This window comes from Oppia nitens, unplaced genomic scaffold (assembly GCF_028296485.1).
Source record: "Oppia nitens isolate AA-2021 unplaced genomic scaffold, nextdenovo-longstitch-racon4-pilon3 scaffold4_pilon_pilon_pilon, whole genome shotgun sequence".
Taxonomy (NCBI): Eukaryota; Metazoa; Arthropoda; class Arachnida; order Sarcoptiformes; family Oppiidae; genus Oppia; species Oppia nitens.
Genome location: NW_026533232.1, coordinates 6,386,474 through 6,405,194, shown reverse-complemented (window position 1 = coordinate 6,405,194; position 18,721 = coordinate 6,386,474). Strand labels below are relative to the sequence as shown.

General features: G+C 21.9%; 4 protein-coding genes across 4 annotated transcripts; 2 read left to right on the top strand and 2 right to left on the bottom strand.

The window, feature by feature from the left end:
• Positions 1-14,627: 14,627 nt before the first annotated feature.
• LOC128959881 (glucosamine-6-phosphate isomerase 1-like) lies at positions 14,628-16,105 on the top strand. The gene is made up of 3 exons (XM_054305910.1): positions 14,628-15,096; positions 15,348-15,771; positions 15,824-16,105. The coding sequence occupies exons 1-3, from the start codon at positions 14,927-14,929 to the stop codon at positions 16,034-16,036; spliced, it is 807 nt and encodes a 268-aa protein (XP_054161885.1). The 5' UTR covers positions 14,628-14,926; the 3' UTR covers positions 16,037-16,105.
• Positions 16,106-16,180: 75 nt separating this feature from the next.
• On the bottom strand, positions 16,181-16,810 carry LOC128959890 (histone H2B). The gene is made up of 2 exons (XM_054305919.1): positions 16,586-16,810; positions 16,181-16,518 (listed from the first exon to the last, which is right to left on the bottom strand). Exons 1-2 carry the CDS (start codon positions 16,709-16,711, stop codon positions 16,270-16,272), a joined length of 375 nt encoding a protein of 124 aa, XP_054161894.1. The 5' UTR covers positions 16,712-16,810; the 3' UTR covers positions 16,181-16,269.
• A 158-nt stretch (positions 16,811-16,968) lies between these two features.
• LOC128959888 (histone H2A) lies at positions 16,969-17,607 on the top strand. Its single transcript, XM_054305917.1, has 2 exons — positions 16,969-17,163; positions 17,236-17,607. Exons 1-2 carry the CDS (start codon positions 17,055-17,057, stop codon positions 17,499-17,501), a joined length of 375 nt encoding a protein of 124 aa, XP_054161892.1. The 5' UTR covers positions 16,969-17,054; the 3' UTR covers positions 17,502-17,607.
• A 395-nt stretch (positions 17,608-18,002) lies between these two features.
• On the bottom strand, positions 18,003-18,667 carry LOC128959887 (histone H3). Its single transcript, XM_054305915.1, has one exon. It carries the CDS (start codon positions 18,564-18,566, stop codon positions 18,156-18,158), a length of 411 nt encoding a protein of 136 aa, XP_054161890.1. The 5' UTR covers positions 18,567-18,667; the 3' UTR covers positions 18,003-18,155.
• Between the last annotated feature and the right edge of the window lie 54 nt (positions 18,668-18,721).

The following is an 18,721-nucleotide window of genomic DNA, read 5'->3' as shown; positions in this document are numbered from 1 at the left end:
ATAAATTAATAATTTAATTTAATAATTATCAATATTTTTTTAATAATAAATAAAATAGATATTAAATAGTAATAATAATAATATTTATATCTTATTATTATTAAAATTGTATTAAAATTTGTGAATTGATTAAAATCTTCAAAATAAAATAAAATTAGCATTATTATTTTTATTAAAATTATTGATATTGATATAAAATAATTTATTATTATTATTAGAGTATTATAATATAGAGAGTTTAAAATAAATAAAACATTTTGTATAATAAAATTATAGTTCATTGTTTGTATTAAATATTTTATTCAAAATAATTATCATATAATATACGTGTAACTAGAGGTCAATGCCTCATAAAATATTTTGTCCTAATTTTATGTGATGTACAATACTTTTACTTTTACAAACAAACAAACAAAATAAATAAATTAGTTTATTTCAAATAAATCTCAGACTGTTTCTAATAATTAATTTAATTGCTAATACAATATTATATTATTGGTAATATTTTATGTATTATATGAAAATACGTTACAATTGGAAATAAAAAATAAATAAATAAAATGTTTTGTTAACAATGATAATGATAATGGTGTTGATCGTGGCTTTAACTTTAAATTATTATGTCATTGAAAGTGTCAATTAAAATGCAAAAAAATGTACTCAATTATAGACTATTGCATTGCTTTAAATGAATAGGGCTTTTATTTTATTTTCTAAACTATTATAATAATTGAATATAAGCCTCTTATAAATAAATTAAAGTTCATATTTAATTTATTTAATAATATATTTCATTTCCAATGTAGTATTTTATGATATACAGGTGAGGAGAATAAAGTTGAAGACGTTTTTGATGAACGATTTGCTTGATATGGCAAATATTGGATAAAAGATTTTTACTAAAAAATAATCTGCAAATATGTAAAATTGTTGTTATATAAAATATTTTAAAATCTAATTAAAAATTTGGCTACAATTTACTTTTAAAGTTGAGATATACCTTTAGACATTTTTAACCAAAATTATTTTAGTTATTTTTGTTTGTTTAAACGAGTATTTTAAATATTAAAAAACTGATATTTTTTGGGGACATAGTAAAACTTAAAGGCATCATTTGCTAAAAAATTAAATTAATTTTTAATAAAAGCAATAGTCGTTTTGACCATTTAAAATCTCTATGGACAATAAAGTTATTATTTTAGTTAAAATCTGTATTAATAGTAAAAAAATAACTAAATATGCTCTAAATAAATATAATATTATTAATTTAAAGATATCTTTAAAAAAATATTAAATACTATAAATTAATGATGAATATTTTTGTCTAAAACTTTACAGTCTTAAACAATGATGAGATAGAGTATATCTTCAAGATTTTCTATATTTGTTTTTTAGATATTTATTAAAATTTTGTTTTATAATTTAATTTTGATGCATTAAACATGACTGTATAAAATGCGAAAAATATAATTTATTTCTCAACTTTAACTAGAGTAAATTAATGTAATTATTTATTGCTGATAATTTTTTATATTAATGTGATTTTGCTTTATTAATTTAAGCAATTTTATAAAATTTTGCTGCGGATTTTTAAGTTTTAGAACTAATTAATTGTTTTTAATTTTAATTTTTTAATTATATGTATTATTATTACAATTATTAATTTAAATTCAGTTATTTGAGTTATGTTTAACTTATTTGATTTGTCTTTTGACTTGGAATTTTAGAACTTTTATGCAATTTTTTAAACTAATGTTTACATTTATTATTAGGAATTATGATTTTTATAACTTTTTTTGTTTTAAAATATATTATTATTAAATACTAATATTAATTATTGTTTAAAAATCACTAAAAGTGTATTTCAACTTTGAAAGTAAATTGTAACCAAATTTTAAATCGTATATTAATATAATTTTTATCACACAATTTTACATATTTGGAGATTATTTTTCAGTAAAAAAATAATATCTAATATTTGCTATATTTTGTAAATCATTCATCAAAAACGTCTTCAACTTTATTCTCCCTATCTGTACTTATAATTAAATGACAATAATTTCACTTTTTTAATTAATCATAGAATATAATAATATTGTATTATTTAATAAAAAAAACTCTAACAAAGAAATAAAATACAATAAAGTTGTTAAAAATATTTTGTATAATTGTTAATAATGATAATTTTATCTAATTATTTTAATAGCAAATTTTTATTATCAGTAAATTTATAGAATAATTTTTATACACATTTTGTAATTGTATTTTTGGTTATCTTATACTATTAATATTACTTTTAATTTTAAATATTTTACAAAAACTAAACAGAAAATTAATAAATTAATTGAATTCAAAACATTTGCCAATTTTTTTTAGCAAATATCTCACTTTCACTCCAACCGTTACATAACTGTTGACCTATTTATAGGTCAACCCTTTTAATTAAACCCTTATATACTGTTATAAAAAGGATAGCACTGACCCTATATTCCTTGCATGTGCCAGTGCTTCACAATTTTTACATATTTTTAACTAAATAAAATTATAATAATATATTAATAGTTTTATTAATATTGAATATATTGCCAAAAAACTTTCTAGAAATTTTCTATTTGCCCATGTACAGTCTAAGTTTTATAAGAAAATATTTTAGTATATACTTGAATGTAATTATTTATCACATTAAACAAAAAATAAAATAAAAATAATTTTATATATAATCATTGCTTGTGTTGGAAAAACACAATATAATAAAAACTGGTTCATGATTTCAACAAAAGTAATAATAATAATAATAATAATAATAATAATAATAATAATAATAATAATAATAATAATAATAATAATAATAATAATAATAATAATAATAATAATAATAATAATAATAATAATAATAATAATAATAATAATAATAATAATAATAATAATAATAATAATAATAATAATAATAATAATAATAATAATAATAATAATAATAATAATAATAATAATAATAATAATAATAATAATAATAATAATAATAATAATAATAATAATAATAATACTAATAACTTAAAAGATTGTCGTATTAAGAAAGTTATATTATTATAACAAAAAATCATTATTATATTTTTAACAAATAAACTAAAATTACTGATTACAATATAACTATAAATTTTGTTTACTGTTAATAATATAGTAAAATTTAGAATTATTTTTACATAGAATTAAGTCAATAATGTATCAAAATTGTGTATTTTTATGTAATAACTATAAAAACTCAATGTCTTAAACATATTTTAAAAGATATTTAAATTTTATTTAATTTAGATATTTTTTCTTAATAAAGTAATTATTGATTAAATGGTTAATTTTTTTAAGTCTACCAAACATGTACTAAAATTTAAATTCTTTGTATTTTATTAAAAATGTGTATTTCATATTAAACCAAATATTTTCTGCTTCTTATAAATTTTCAATTTAAATACTAATTATTAAATATTTTGCTGACAACTCATACTCAATCCATTTATTTTAACTCAACTTTAAACTCATATTTTAAATATTGTTTAAATTATAATTTATAAAATTATAAATGAATGAATGAATAATATTGTGACGGATTTAATAAAATCTATAAATATTTGTTTATTTTATGACAAACCCTTTTTAATATTTAAGCATATATTTGTAAATTGACAAATTAAAAAAATAAATATTACTTATTATTGGTTTGTTAAATAAAATAAATTTTTTAATATGACAAGTCTTTATGTTAAAAAAATACAATATTTTATATAAAACTAAAAACAAACGGAAATACTATAATATTTGGATGAATCGCAATTCGATGGCATTTATTATTATACAATAAATTTCATATTTTGCTCATTTTGTTAATCATTTAAAACACCATTTCTTGTTATTATCTATAATATCGCAAAAATATGTGTTTATAATTAAATAATTCACAGATTATATGAATTTCTAATAAAAAGATTTAAATACTTATATTGTAATACTTTACAGTTTAAAATTAGTTACAAATACTGTAATGTGAAAAATTAATAACAAACCAGTTGAGAATGCTTCAAAAGCATTTCCATACGAACTCCTTAACTTAAGAAAGAAAAAAATTGAAAAAAATTGTATCATAACGTGGATTCGATCCTACAGACAGACAGACTCACAGACAGACAGATTTATAGAATGCACATACGATTTAGTCAAAAGAAGTATTATTAACATATTTATGTATAATATTATGTATATTATTGTATAAATTTATATATTAATATATCAAAGTCTGTAATTATATAAATATAACAATAATAAATCAAAATTATGAATTAAATTTATATCAATAATATTACTTAAATTTTATTTATTGAATAATGTGTAAAATTTTTAATTAAATAATTGCTTCTAAACTAGTAAAACATTTAAAATAATTAATATTATTACATTATTTAATATATTTTAATTCAGGGTTAACTAATAGGGGTAGGGGGTAAGGCCAAAATACCCCCTAAGATCGAGATTTTGGAATTTTACCCCCACTTTTTGACAGAATTGAAAAAATTGTTTCTTAAAAACGAGGAGAAATGACCTAAAATTTTGACTCCTTTATGGCCGAAATTTTTTTTGAGGTATATAAAATAAGTAAGTACTTTAAAATATGTAAAATAGTTAAAATCACGTCAAAACATCTAAAAATAACAATATTTTAATTAAAATATTCAACTAAAAAATTAAAAAATACTTATTTGTCAAAAGACAAAAATCATATTACAATTTAAATTGAAGTTTAAGATAAATAAAGTTAGTAAAACAATAAATATTTAATATAGTTTTTTTAATTTTATAATTATTTTAACTAAAATTTAAGTTGAATGATTTTCAGTCAATATTTATATAAAAATAACATTTAAAAAAATAAAATTATGTACACATTATTTATTATATTAAAAATTATTAAAATATTAAAAATAACTCATAGTGTATCATTAATGCTTTTATCAACTATTTTTAAATTTTATATTCATTATTTTATTTTTTGTTAAAATGTTTTTATTAATTTTTAAAATTTTTTTATATTTTGTTAAAATTTACCTATTTTCCTTGGAATTTATACTGGAACTATGGGAATTTTATGGAATTTACATGGGAATATTTGGGAATTTAAGGATTTTTAGGGAATTTTCTCTTGACCCCCTTGATTTTGGATTTTTGAAAAAATTGCAATAAAAGTCTATACCCCCCCTAGACCTCCCAAGATTTTTCGAGAATTTTGTAAATTTCACCCCAGTCTACTAAAATCCCTAAAATCAAAAACCTTGATTAATCCTGATTTTAATAGTATACTATATTGTTTGTATATTAACCAAATTTGTCAATTAATTTGGTGGGTAAGTGGGTGAGTTGGAAAGTGGGTAAATTTGTGAATAGGTGTGATAGTTGAACTAACTTAGACTTGAGTGAGAAAGTTAATGGTGGGTAAGTTAGTGGATAAATGGGTAAATGAATTCGTAAAATAAACAGTTTAGAAATATTAATTAGATATATTTTCTAGAAGTTTGTTTTGGCAATGCTATTGAGTATTTTCAATTGGTTTTTAATATCATTTATTTCCATCTGTTTTGTTAATTAAAGATATTATTATATCTATTAATAACTCATAGAAGATATAAATAAGCAAAGTTATAATTTTTTAATTTTATATTTAATAAATATATATTGAAATAATTTAAAACAATAATATATTTTATTTTTTATAAAAAATAGTAAGTAAAGATAGATTGAAAAATTTATTTCAATATATTTTTCTTAATTTTTTATATAAATTCACTCAAAGTTCGCTTCTATTAATTTATCTAATATATAAATAAAATAAATTTCTTTTAAATTAAATTAATTACATTTGACTATAACATAATTAAGCAATATTAAGTTTTATAATACACTACTAAAAATTAACTATTTTTAAAACATTTTAAACAATTTATAAAACCACTAAATATTGTTATAACTATTTTAATAAAATGAATTTTAAATATGTTTTTATAATAAAATATTCATTAAACTTTTAATTAGTAATTCAAGTCACATATGATCTGAAGTTTTATTAGTCAATAAATATTGATAATATAGTTAGTAATAATCGTATAATCGTTTACAATATCCTTGAAAAAATAATTCCTTAAATTAAAATTACAAAATAAGAAAAACAGTTTTCTTACATAAAATATCAAGATATTATTGTGTAAATATTGTTAATAATTGTAATTTATTTAAATATTTACACGTAGCTATAAATATCATATTTTCTATTTTTATAATTAAAATTTAGTAATTAAGTATATTATAAAATTTATTTATTTTCAATATTTTGTTACATAATTTGAAATTAATTTTATAAAATTAAATAATTGTAAAATTAGCAAAATTTGCTTAATGATAAATTTTTATTATTTAAATGTATATCCTATGAATGTTAAAATTATAATAAAAAAATTAAACATCATTTAATAATAATAGTAATTTTAGATAACCGTTGCAATAATAACAAAATTAAATATAATATATACTAGAATTTAACTACAAATAAAAGTTTATAAAAATATTGAATGTCTTATCCAAACATAAATAAAAATGTTTTATAGAGATATTTCAAGGCTTTATTAACGAAGCAAACCATCCATTATTTGGCTATAAGTTAACTGAAGTCGAAAATATGGAAACAGAGATAATAATGTTGGGGTCTGTCCTTCACAAGGACGTCCACTACACGCTTTACCTCACCCTTCAATACAAATATTATTTAACTGTTTAGATAATTACTATTTTAGTTTACACACAAAGTTCACACATACATACATACATAAGGTATATATTTAAAACTATTTTGTTTTTAGATATAATTTTTTGTTGTTATATTTGTCATTAATATTAGTATTCAATGTGCTTTCAATTAATACCGACATTGAAGTCGACAGAGAGGTCTATAATTTTAATTTTCACAAAAAATTGATTTTATACAATACATAAATTCATATTGTTATAAATTATATGATTTAGTTTTGACAGTAAATTTCTATAGTATATTATATTTTTGTTTTTGGCATCTATTCAAATTGCATCCAGGCACAAGTTTGCCAAATTATAATCATATATCATTATATATTATTATTAATTTTATATATAAATTTTAATTATTTTAATCGTTGATGATATTATAAAACATAATAAATCACTAATTTAAAACTTTGTTTAAATTTATTATATTAAATAACATATACAATTAAAATAACTAAACATAATGTTTCAAAAATATTTAAGTATAATATTAGTTATAATATTCAATTATATATAAAAATTCAACTATTTTAACAAACAATATACAGTAAACCAAAACATTGAAAATACAGTACAAACAAAATGTTTTATAAAATTAAATTTAAATAGAATTCATTTCATATGTTTATAAGTTTAAATATTTTATAATGAATTTACTTTAATTTTAGCGATACATCCATTAGTCGTAACAATCAGTTTAAAACCCAATGTTAATGTAGAAACTGTAAGAAAAAGCATATTATATTGAATTGATAATTATTGTCGAATAAATAATTATATTAAATTAGTTATAGATATTTAAATGTTTTAAATAAAAGTAATTAATAATAACATTTTAATTTAATTAAACTAATAGACATTTTGTTTAATGGAATTTACATCTAGTTATAATAAAATTAACATATGGTAGTCGACTGTAATTATCTGCCCAATGATGCAATTAATTAAAAACTGGCCAATTGCAATCTTGCAATCTTGCAATCTTACAATCATTTTTTACAATCAAAATTTCTATATTTGAGAATAATTTATATTTTAATTTTCCAAAATTATCTGAAATCTGGTTAAAATAGTTTAATTGAACCTTTCAAATGAAAGATTGATTAAAATGTGTTTTTATTAGATGTCCGCCCAATAAATAGTGTATATGTTGTCAAAGATAACAGTGATTGTGCCAAACAAACAACACGCCAATGGAGGGACACATTTTGTATCGCATATCACGTTTATCAGTGCCTTTAGGATCTCATAAAATACACATTTATTTTAAGTGTCAAAACTTATTTGAAAGTATTGTTAAAGTTTTTCATTAATTCATTCATTAACCACTTTTAATAGCATTTGTTTGAACCAAATCTTAACCATCACTTAGCTGTTTCCTTAAGGCAAACGATTTACATTTCAATTGTTTCATTTAATGCCTATTTGTCTGACTGTCCCTTATTGTGTTCATATTATCACTTGATATACAAAATAATACAATCATTAATAAATATAATGGTTACTTAAATTATATAATTAAATCAAAATTATTGGTCCAAAATTTTTTAGTTACTAAACTTTTCTGTATACAATTTTTTAGCATCATTGTTAATATGCATTTTATATATTATATTAAATATAAAAATATATATGAAAATTAGCGATAAATTATTTATTTAATGCTACAAAGCAATATTATTACTCTCAAAAATAATGTTATTTTTTACAATTAATAAAACAAATTTTTTTAATTACAAACAAAAAATACAAAACTTTTTCTTATTAAATAAAACTTTAAAATCAAATACAGTATATCTCAGAGGGTGTACAATGCCTTTACCCCCTTTGCTTAACTGTGTAATTTATAATGTTTTAATTTAATAAAATATAATATAATCATTTACAATACGGAGACAATTTTTTCTGTAGATAAAGTAATTTATCAAAAATAATTTATGTTATAAATAGTATTTCTAAAATTTATTTGTAATTTAATCGAGATATCAAATTATTAAATGATATAATAGTTTAGATTATTTACCCACTGATAGACGTGTAATCAAATTGACTTTTCCTAAACATAAGCTATGATCACATTGTATTGTGTTTGTCATCAATCATCAAGTCGTGAAAAAATAAGAAAAACATCTTATTTAACCAAAATGTGATTCAAACATATTGTAACTCTATATAAATACTGTAGATATACCATAGATATTATTATTATGGTAGTAATGTCCAGTATAAGTGGTCTAAATATAGAGTGACCAAATTGTTCAAAACAAATCAGTAATTCAACAATTGGTTTGGATGTTTAGATTAAATTAGATGATTATCTAATAGACAATATACAATACTAGTGTCAAAGTTTACTATAAAATTAATAACAATTTTAATACAGATACTATTTAAAAAACTAAAAATAATTTTAATATAAATTTTACTAATTCTAGATATTATGAAAAAGTTGGTAATCACTATAGCTGTAAACGAAGTAAAAAAAATAAATAAAAATAAATTTCAATCAATACTATAGTTGTGGTCAACTGTATTAGTAAAACAATGATCCAATAATAGGGATGACTTAGCTATGAATTCATTGCAATGATTGTATACATAAGAGATCCATCACTTTCTCTACAAATGAGTTTTTTTTTGGTAATCACTGTCCCTCTAAAGGGTCAGCCGTTTAGCTATACGACCAAACAATAGTTACTATTAGTGAGAGAAAGAGAGGCAAAAACTAGAAGATGGGTTGGTTTGGGTCATCATTAGTAAAGATAATCACATATTGTGTCCTTTTTTGTCAATTTGCAGTATAAGAGAAAGTGAAAACAAATTTCCTTATAATATAGGACTCAAAGATCGTATTATTATTTATGTTTTTATTATATGATTTACGCTATACTGATAACATAACAAAAGGAAAATTCATTTTTGTTTAATATACCGTATATTTGATTTTATCAAATAATACATACATTGTATTGTATTTCTGACTGTCATTTAATTCACATACAAACTGATATACTTAACAAATGGTGAGAATAATAATAATAATAAACATAACAGTATTCTCTTATATATAATAAAAGTCACGATAAATATACCCAAAAAAAATATTTGTGTATCAGTTTGATATTACATAACAATTGTGTAATACAAATAAGATCTATAATAACATTGTGTTTAGCATTTTTATATAAAAAAAAAATAATAATTTTAATATATATTTATTAGACTATTAAAGTATATACGTTATCTTATAAAAAAAAGTTTTTTAATGGTTAAACTGTCAATATTTACCAAATTATTTTAAACACTTATTCACAAGAAATTATATAAAACCTAAAAGCAACAATAATTTTTATTTTCATTAATATTAATTATAGATACTGTAATATTTATATAATATAATAATATTAAACTAACATTATTTGATTTAATTGATTATTTAAAGATTTTATGACATGAATATTTATTTAATATTACTATTATATAATCATTAAGTATTACAGTTGTATTTGATATAATTGAAAAGTATAATAATTATATAAATTTAAATATTGATATTAAACTAAATTTAAAGTAATATTAAAATTTTATAACAATTTCTAGCAAATAATAAAGATTTCACAAGAATATTGTTGATAACGTAAGTCTAATGATTTATAATTATATTCTATGATATAAATTTATGTATAAATTTAATAAATATCATGCTAAATTTTTATTTTTATTAATAAATTATAATTGAATATTAATTAATTAATTTTTTATGTCTTATAAAAATGAAGTTTTTGTTTATAATTAGTATATTAACTTAGTTTATGTTAAATTAAATATTAAATTGCAAATGACTTTATTAAAATCAAAAGCTAATTATGGGTGAAACGAAATAAACTGATTTCACTTATTTTTTAAAAAGTTTGTCGCCCACTAATATTCTTAAAATTTGAATATATTTTAATGATATTGTGATTTACATATAGTATTTAGATAAATATTTTGTTATTTTATTACTATTTCTTAAAATCTATTTCATAATATGAAATAAAATACTCTATTTATGGTAAATCAAAGATTTATATATTTTAAATTGAAATAAAGCCAAATATGTTATTATTAAGTCTAAATAATTTTTGATATAATAATTAATTAATTAAAAAATTAAAAAGTTAATAAATTATTATTATTTTCGACAAATTTTTAAGCAATGATTTTTATAAAATTTTATGAATATAACAATAGACTTATTTAATAATACATTTCTATACAACAATATTGTAAACTCTTTAAGAAGAGAAATGAAAATTAGGACAAACAGTAATGCAATTCAAGACTGTATTTCCTTTACAATTGACTTTTAAGACTTCATCGTATTTGCGACCATAAAGTGGTTATTATTATTATTATTATTATTATTATTATTATTATTATTATTATTATTATTATTATTATTATTATTATTATTATTATTATTATTATTATTATTATACTCTGTAACAACACTATTGCCATATAAAATATTAAATGAATATAAATATAAAAAACAATTAAATGGTTTGCAATAAAAACGAGTAAAACTGGTTTTTCATACATCGCTTGTAATTAATTATATTTGAGTCAATGCTTATGTATTAAGTTATAGTAATGTTGAAAAAGTAGTGCAAACACGGAAGTGGGCCAACAGGACAGGTACCACAACAGGACCAACACTTTGCGGGAGATGTTTGATGTTTGCTTAAACATCACATTTCCATTTTTATTATTATTATTAACTTATATTATATAATTGTTTTCAATGATTTTACAATATCTTATGGCATTTTACCATTACTTAACAGCTATCTATAACACAATAGCTTTGCCAATAAATCTCTAACAATATGTATTGTATAATAACTAAAGTTAATGTTTTAAAAAATATATATTTATATAAAGAAATTAACATTAAAATCATTTATTTATATTGTATTATTTAAAAAATATTTTATAAAATATTAATAAAAACTTGAATGCCAACTAAGTTTGCATTTAATTTTTATTTTTATAAACTACAGATTCAAATGTAATGGTTATTTTAAAAATTATATAAACTTTATTAAATTCATTTTACACTTAATTATTTGGATATACAACTAAAAATACTAAAAATACAGGATATGATTTTTTAATATATAAACATGAAATATAAATTAAAATATTTTGATTTTTAAAAATTTAATAAAAATTGAATCATAATTTAACGTATTAGTCATTTTTGTATTTAATAATTAAAATAAATAAATATATTTTGTTAATTTTAAAATAGTATAAATAATTGTATAACACTATAAATTTTAAAAATAATAAACAAATACAAACAATTAAGTAGAGTATTAAAAAGTTATATTATTGTTTTGGATGACAAACTGGATGAAAAAAGTTCTTAAATATAATATTAATATTAGGCAAATATAACAATTTGACAATTAATGTAAATTATATAAAAGTTATTGAAATAAAATACACGCTTTTATTATTTTAAAACTATTTAGAAACGGCAGATAATTTAGAAAAACATTATATAAATTTGATATAAAGTTTGTCTTCTATTTGTAAGAGATTATTGTTTTGTTTGAATAAAAAATCAATGAATGCTAAACAGTTTACATCCGATAGACATATACTGTATAATTAGGTGTTCAATGTTAGTATCATCTCTATTGTATGGACTCACGAATCAATTTACTAAATAAATAATTTATATGTAGTATAGCTTATGATGTGATTAAACTAATAAAAAATGTGTCTCTTAATATTTCAAAATATTTTTGTAGACATTATTTAATTTTATAGATTATTTATAGATTATGAAAATGCATAGTTAATTTTATTAAATTGCCAAGATACTTTAAAATCCTTATATTTTTTTATTAAAAAAACTTTATAGTAAAAGTATACTATACACACAATTATTATTACAAAGTTAAAGTATTAGAAGTAAATTTATAAATTTAATTGTCATTTTTTATAGTCTATAAATAAATAAAAATAAAATTTACTACACATTTTCTGACTTTAATAATTAAGTTCAAAAAGTTAGTGATTTTTAATGCTTTTAATATTTTTGTATACTAACTACAGAATAATTTAATTAATACCTATTTTGGATTATTTACAAATTAAAAATTTATTTCTATGATATATATTTATTTAATATATAATATACTGTATCAAAATTAATTTCTTTAATACAGTCTTAGCCAATAAGTGTTATCAGTATAACTTTTTTTGATCAAATGTCTAATGTTATAAATTCTAACATTAAGAAAATTATTTAATTTGTATTATTTTATAGGTGTGTAGTAATATTATATAAGTTCATCTCATAAATTATTATTAAAAAAATGTTTTTGTTATAATTATAATATTGATCATTTCTATAATATAATAACTATAATTTTGTATTTTGCAAAAAAATAATATTATATCGTTTATATGTTACTACTTATCGTTTATACGATTACTATTATTTATATAAAATAATTGATTTGTTAATTGATTTTAGTTATCAGCATTACATAGTGATATCACTTATACTATTAAGCAATCAGTCAATTAATTTGTGTTTTATTCATTTATGTAATATTAATATGATATTAATAATAACAAAATCACTCAGTTATTAAACATTATAGAATTTACAATTTTTATTGTATTTATAATTTTGTAAAAGTAATATTATCTATAAATATGCTATAAAATTATAGAAATATATTAATTTGATAATAAACTGAGAAAAAACATTACACATTAAAATCAATGGTGCAAAAATTAAAGATAATTTTGAAATAAACTACAAAAATTACTACTAAATTTATTATTTTTTAAATATTTTTAAACACTAGTAAATTCAAATAAAATTTTTAATTAATTAAACAATCTTATCAGTAAAAATAGATTATTTTTACTAAATAATGACATTACTGTATAACATATTACTAACAACTAATAATTCATGACAAAGATGTAAATATTTTTATTGAATATTATTATTATAGACTGAATTTAAACAATGATTAAAGAATATTACAAATAATACCTAATAGTAAGTATAAAAGTATATATTAAAGTAGAATACATATAGTATTATATATTTCAAAATTATAATATTTTTTATAATATATAAAATTATATTTATTAAATTAAATATAATATTTTAGTTGAAATAATTACAATTTAACACATTATGAATACATTAGTAACAGTGAGTCCCAATCAAGTATTACATACCATTTCTATCATTTATCAATTGAGACAACTTTTATTATAAACTGGATTTTTGTGACATTAATATATACTTTAATAAAAAGATTCACATTTTTTATATAAATAATATATATATATATATATATATATATATATATATATATATATATATATATATATATATATATATATTAAATACATGTATATTATTCAAAATGAATTTATTTATTTCTTTTATATAATTAATTATTTATAATATAGATAATAGAAATTTATTGGTATATCAATAGAATATTATTTATAATGAATATAAAATATACATTATTTTCAACATTTAATTGAAATTATTAAAATATAGACTCATGACAATCAAAATATTTAATATTATGTAAATTAAATTAATAATTAAATTATAGTTAAATTAAATATTTTGAAAACTATTTACTGTATTTAAAACTTTTATTTTCCATTACTTTAACTGTTGACAAACAGTATGCCATCTATAGACTACCGGAGCAAATATATGCTAACTGTGCTATTTGTCATAAGTTATTATAATTAGTGATAATAAATGGACATTGATTTGTAAGTGAATGTCGTAATGGATTTGATGTTAAATCAAGTGATTAGTAGACAAATACATATCAACTAAACTTAATTGTGATAACATTAGTGAACATCAGTCATAGCATTGACTTATCATTGATAGCGATATTATCTCAAACACTAAACACTTGTTTTATATAAATTATAAGTAAATCATTTTATAAAGTGAACCTCATTTGCAGTTATAAAATATAAATCAGTTTTCAATTAATTAATTTATCCAAAAAATATTAAATTGAATTAAATAGCAATGAAGTTAATCATATTAGACAAATACGACAAAGTATCGGAATGGACGGCCAAATACATCCGTAAGGCTATCAATAACTTTAAGGCCGGACCCGACAGATACTTCACTCTGGGGTTACCAACGGGTGGCACACCTTTGGGTACTTACAATAAACTCATCGAGTTTTACAAGTATTTTAAACCATTTATATATCATTTGCAAATTGCAATTAAATTCAATCAATTGCTGACACATTTTATTGATTATTTAAACAACTGAACCAAAAGTCACTTATAATATATCTTAAATTGATTCTCAACAGTGAATCCAATAAACATTATAATATAATATAAATTAAAAGCAATTAATTGATTACTTTGTATGGTTTGGATTATTACTATAATTGTAATTATTATTATTATTATTTTGATTATATCTTAAGGGAGGGAACGGTATCTTTCAAGTACGTCAAGACATTCAATATGGATGAATACGTAGGCATTCCTCGCGATCATCCAGAGAGTTATCATTCATTTATGTGGAATAACTTCTTCAAACACATAGACATTGATCCGTCCAATACTCATATACTCGATGGTAACGCATCCGACCTAAAGGCAGAGTGCGATCGCTATGAGAAACTTATCAAAGATTCCGGAGGTATTGAACTTTTTGTTGGTGGTATTGGACCCGATGGTCACATAGCTTTCAATGAGCCCGGATCTAGTTTGGCTTCAAGAACTCGGCTCAAGACATTAGCTGACGACACAATCTTAGCAAACGCTCGCTTCTTCGGTAACGACTTATCCAAAGTGCCGACCGAAGCTCTGACTGTCGGTGTCGGCACTGTTATGGACTCTAAGGAGGTTTAATATTAGTGTTAATATGACTATAATTATGACAATTATGTCCAAATAGGTACTAATTTTGATTACCGGACAACACAAAGCATTTGCTCTCTACAAAGCCATCGAAGAAGGAGTTAATCACATGTGGACTGTATCTGCCTTTCAATTACATCCGTCCAGTCTATTCATCTGCGATGAAGACGCAACTCTTGAACTAAGAGTGAAGACTGTTAAGTATTTCAAAGGATTGATGAGAGTTCACAATAAGCTAATTGAAGATTAGATTTACTATTTAGTCAATAAAACCATAGATTGAATAAAATTTCAAATAATTGTCAAATGAAATGAATTTTTTAATGAAATTTATCCAAAAATACAAAATAAATCAAAAGAGGAATAAATATGAATTAAAAAATATGAATAAATGGCGATTAAAACAACTCCTAATAAATCATTGAACTGATTGGCCCTAAAAAGGGCCGTTTGTTGAATGTCGACATCGGTTTCGACTACCGTTTATTTGCTTGACGTGTATTTTGTCACAGCTTTGGTTCCCTCAGAGACGGCGTGTTTGGCCAACTCTCCGGGCAAAAGGAGTCGGACAGCAGTTTGAATCTCCCGGGAAGTGATTGTCGATCTCTTGTTATAATGAGCCAAACGAGAGGCCTCAGCGGCAATGCGCTCAAAGATGTCGTTCACAAACGAGTTCATGATTGACATAGCCTTAGATGAGATACCGGTGTCGGGATGTACTTGTTTGAGGACCTATTAGTGTTAAGATAACAATACAATAAGTAATTGCCGCCAAAGATATGATAGATATCAACAATACCTTATAGATGTAGATCGAGAAGGATTCCTTCCTCTTCTTTCGGTGTTTCTTCTTGTCTCCGGCGCGGACAGCCTTCTGTGCTTTTCCGGCCTTTTTGACGGCTTTACCACTCGGTTGGGGAGGCATTACGTTATGACAATTGAAAGTTGGTTTAGATTTAGACAAATATAAGAGTTTGAGAGCGAAAGCAATCAATGAAAGACAACAGTCATTCACTCACTCTTTATATACCCTCAAAGCGGTGTCCAAATCACTAACCAATCAAAAACTGGTGTTTAAAGCACTAACCAATAGCGTCATTACATTGCAAATAGTATTAACATTATATACTGTGTTGTGATTGGTGTGTGATTTGGATACCAGTTTGAGGGTATAAATAGCACACAAACACAACATTAGACTAACATTCAGTGAATTCACTCAATTGTATTACTTTTACGTTAAGTCTCAACAAATTTATTGATAAACAATGTCTGGCAGAGGAAAGGGAGGTAAAGTGAAAAGTAAAGCAAAGAGCCGATCGTCCAGAGCTGGTCTCCAGTTCCCCGTCGGACGTATCCATCGTCTTCTCCGTAAAGGTAATGAATTTGTGTTTAAATTGATTGACTGACTATTGAAACTAATTGTTTACTGTTTACTACTAATAATAGGTAACTTTGCTGAACGAGTTGGTGCCGGCGCTCCCGTGTATTTGGCCGCAGTCCTCGAGTACTTGGCCGCTGAGGTTCTTGAGTTGGCCGGTAATGCCGCCAGAGATAACAAGAAGACTCGTATCATTCCCAGACATCTTCAACTGGCCATTCGTAACGACGAGGAGTTGAATAAATTGTTATCTGGTGTAACCATCGCTCAGGGAGGTGTCTTACCCAACATTCAAGCTGTTCTCTTGCCAAAGAAGACCGAGAAGAAGGCTTAAATGGTGTAATAGTCGCCCATTTGAAACAAACGGCCCTTTTTAGGGCCAATACATCTATGACTTTAAGGACTGACTCATAATATCATTTGTTTAATTTATGCTATATTTTTAATTTAATTTTTGTGGTAATAAAATCATTAATATTTATATGAATTTATTTGTGTTTTAATTGTCATTTAAGGCATATCTTAATCATATTAAGCTATAATCGACTCATCAATTCATAATAACTACCTTTTCTAACGTATGATATAGTGATTGTATGTGTTTATGATTTTATTATGATTATTGTATTGGATTTATATGCATATAAATTAAATTTAATATTAGATAAAAATTAGGTAAAAATGTTTAAAATATAAAATGTTAATTGTTTGATTGACATTTAGTATTTTAGTTAATACTAATCATAATTATAGAAATGAGTTATTATAGTGTATATTAAAATATATAATTTAAATTAAAAAAAAATAGATTATAAATATTATAACAATTGATACCGATTGGTGTGATATTGAATTATAAAATACTTTTATTGATAAAAATAAAACTAAAATATGAATAAATGAGACAAAATGTCTGTCCTTTAAGACATATATATGTATTGGCCCTAAAAAGGGCCGTTTGTTGTCAATGAGATAGTTGTCGGCAAACTTAAGCTCTCTCTCCTCGGATACGACGCGCCAATTGGATGTCTTTCGGCATAATTGTCACTCTCTTGGCGTGAATAGCGCACAGATTGGTGTCTTCAAAGAGACCGACCAAATAAGCCTCAGATGCCTCTTGAAGTGCCATAACAGCCGATGACTGGAAACGGAGGTCAGTCTTGAAGTCCTGAGCGATCTCACGGACTAATCGCTGGAACGGCAGCTTTCGGATCAACAATTCAGTTGACTTTTGGTACCGACGGATCTCTCGGAGAGCGACAGTTCCGGGCCTATAACGATGGGGTTTCTTCACACCTCCGGTGGCCGGCGCCGACTTGCGGGCAGCTTTGGTGGCCAATTGTTTTCGGGGAGCTTTACCACCGGTTGATTTACGAGCAGTTTGTTTGGTTCGGGCCATTGCTTTAGATTTGTTTTAAGTCTAACAATAAAGTTGTGAATCAAATGAAAGTTTCAAATAGACTGTGATTTTGAGCGCTATTTGTGTCCACTTTTATACCCTCACAGACACACTGTTTGCGCCAAACAATGCATTCATACATTTGATTGGTTGTC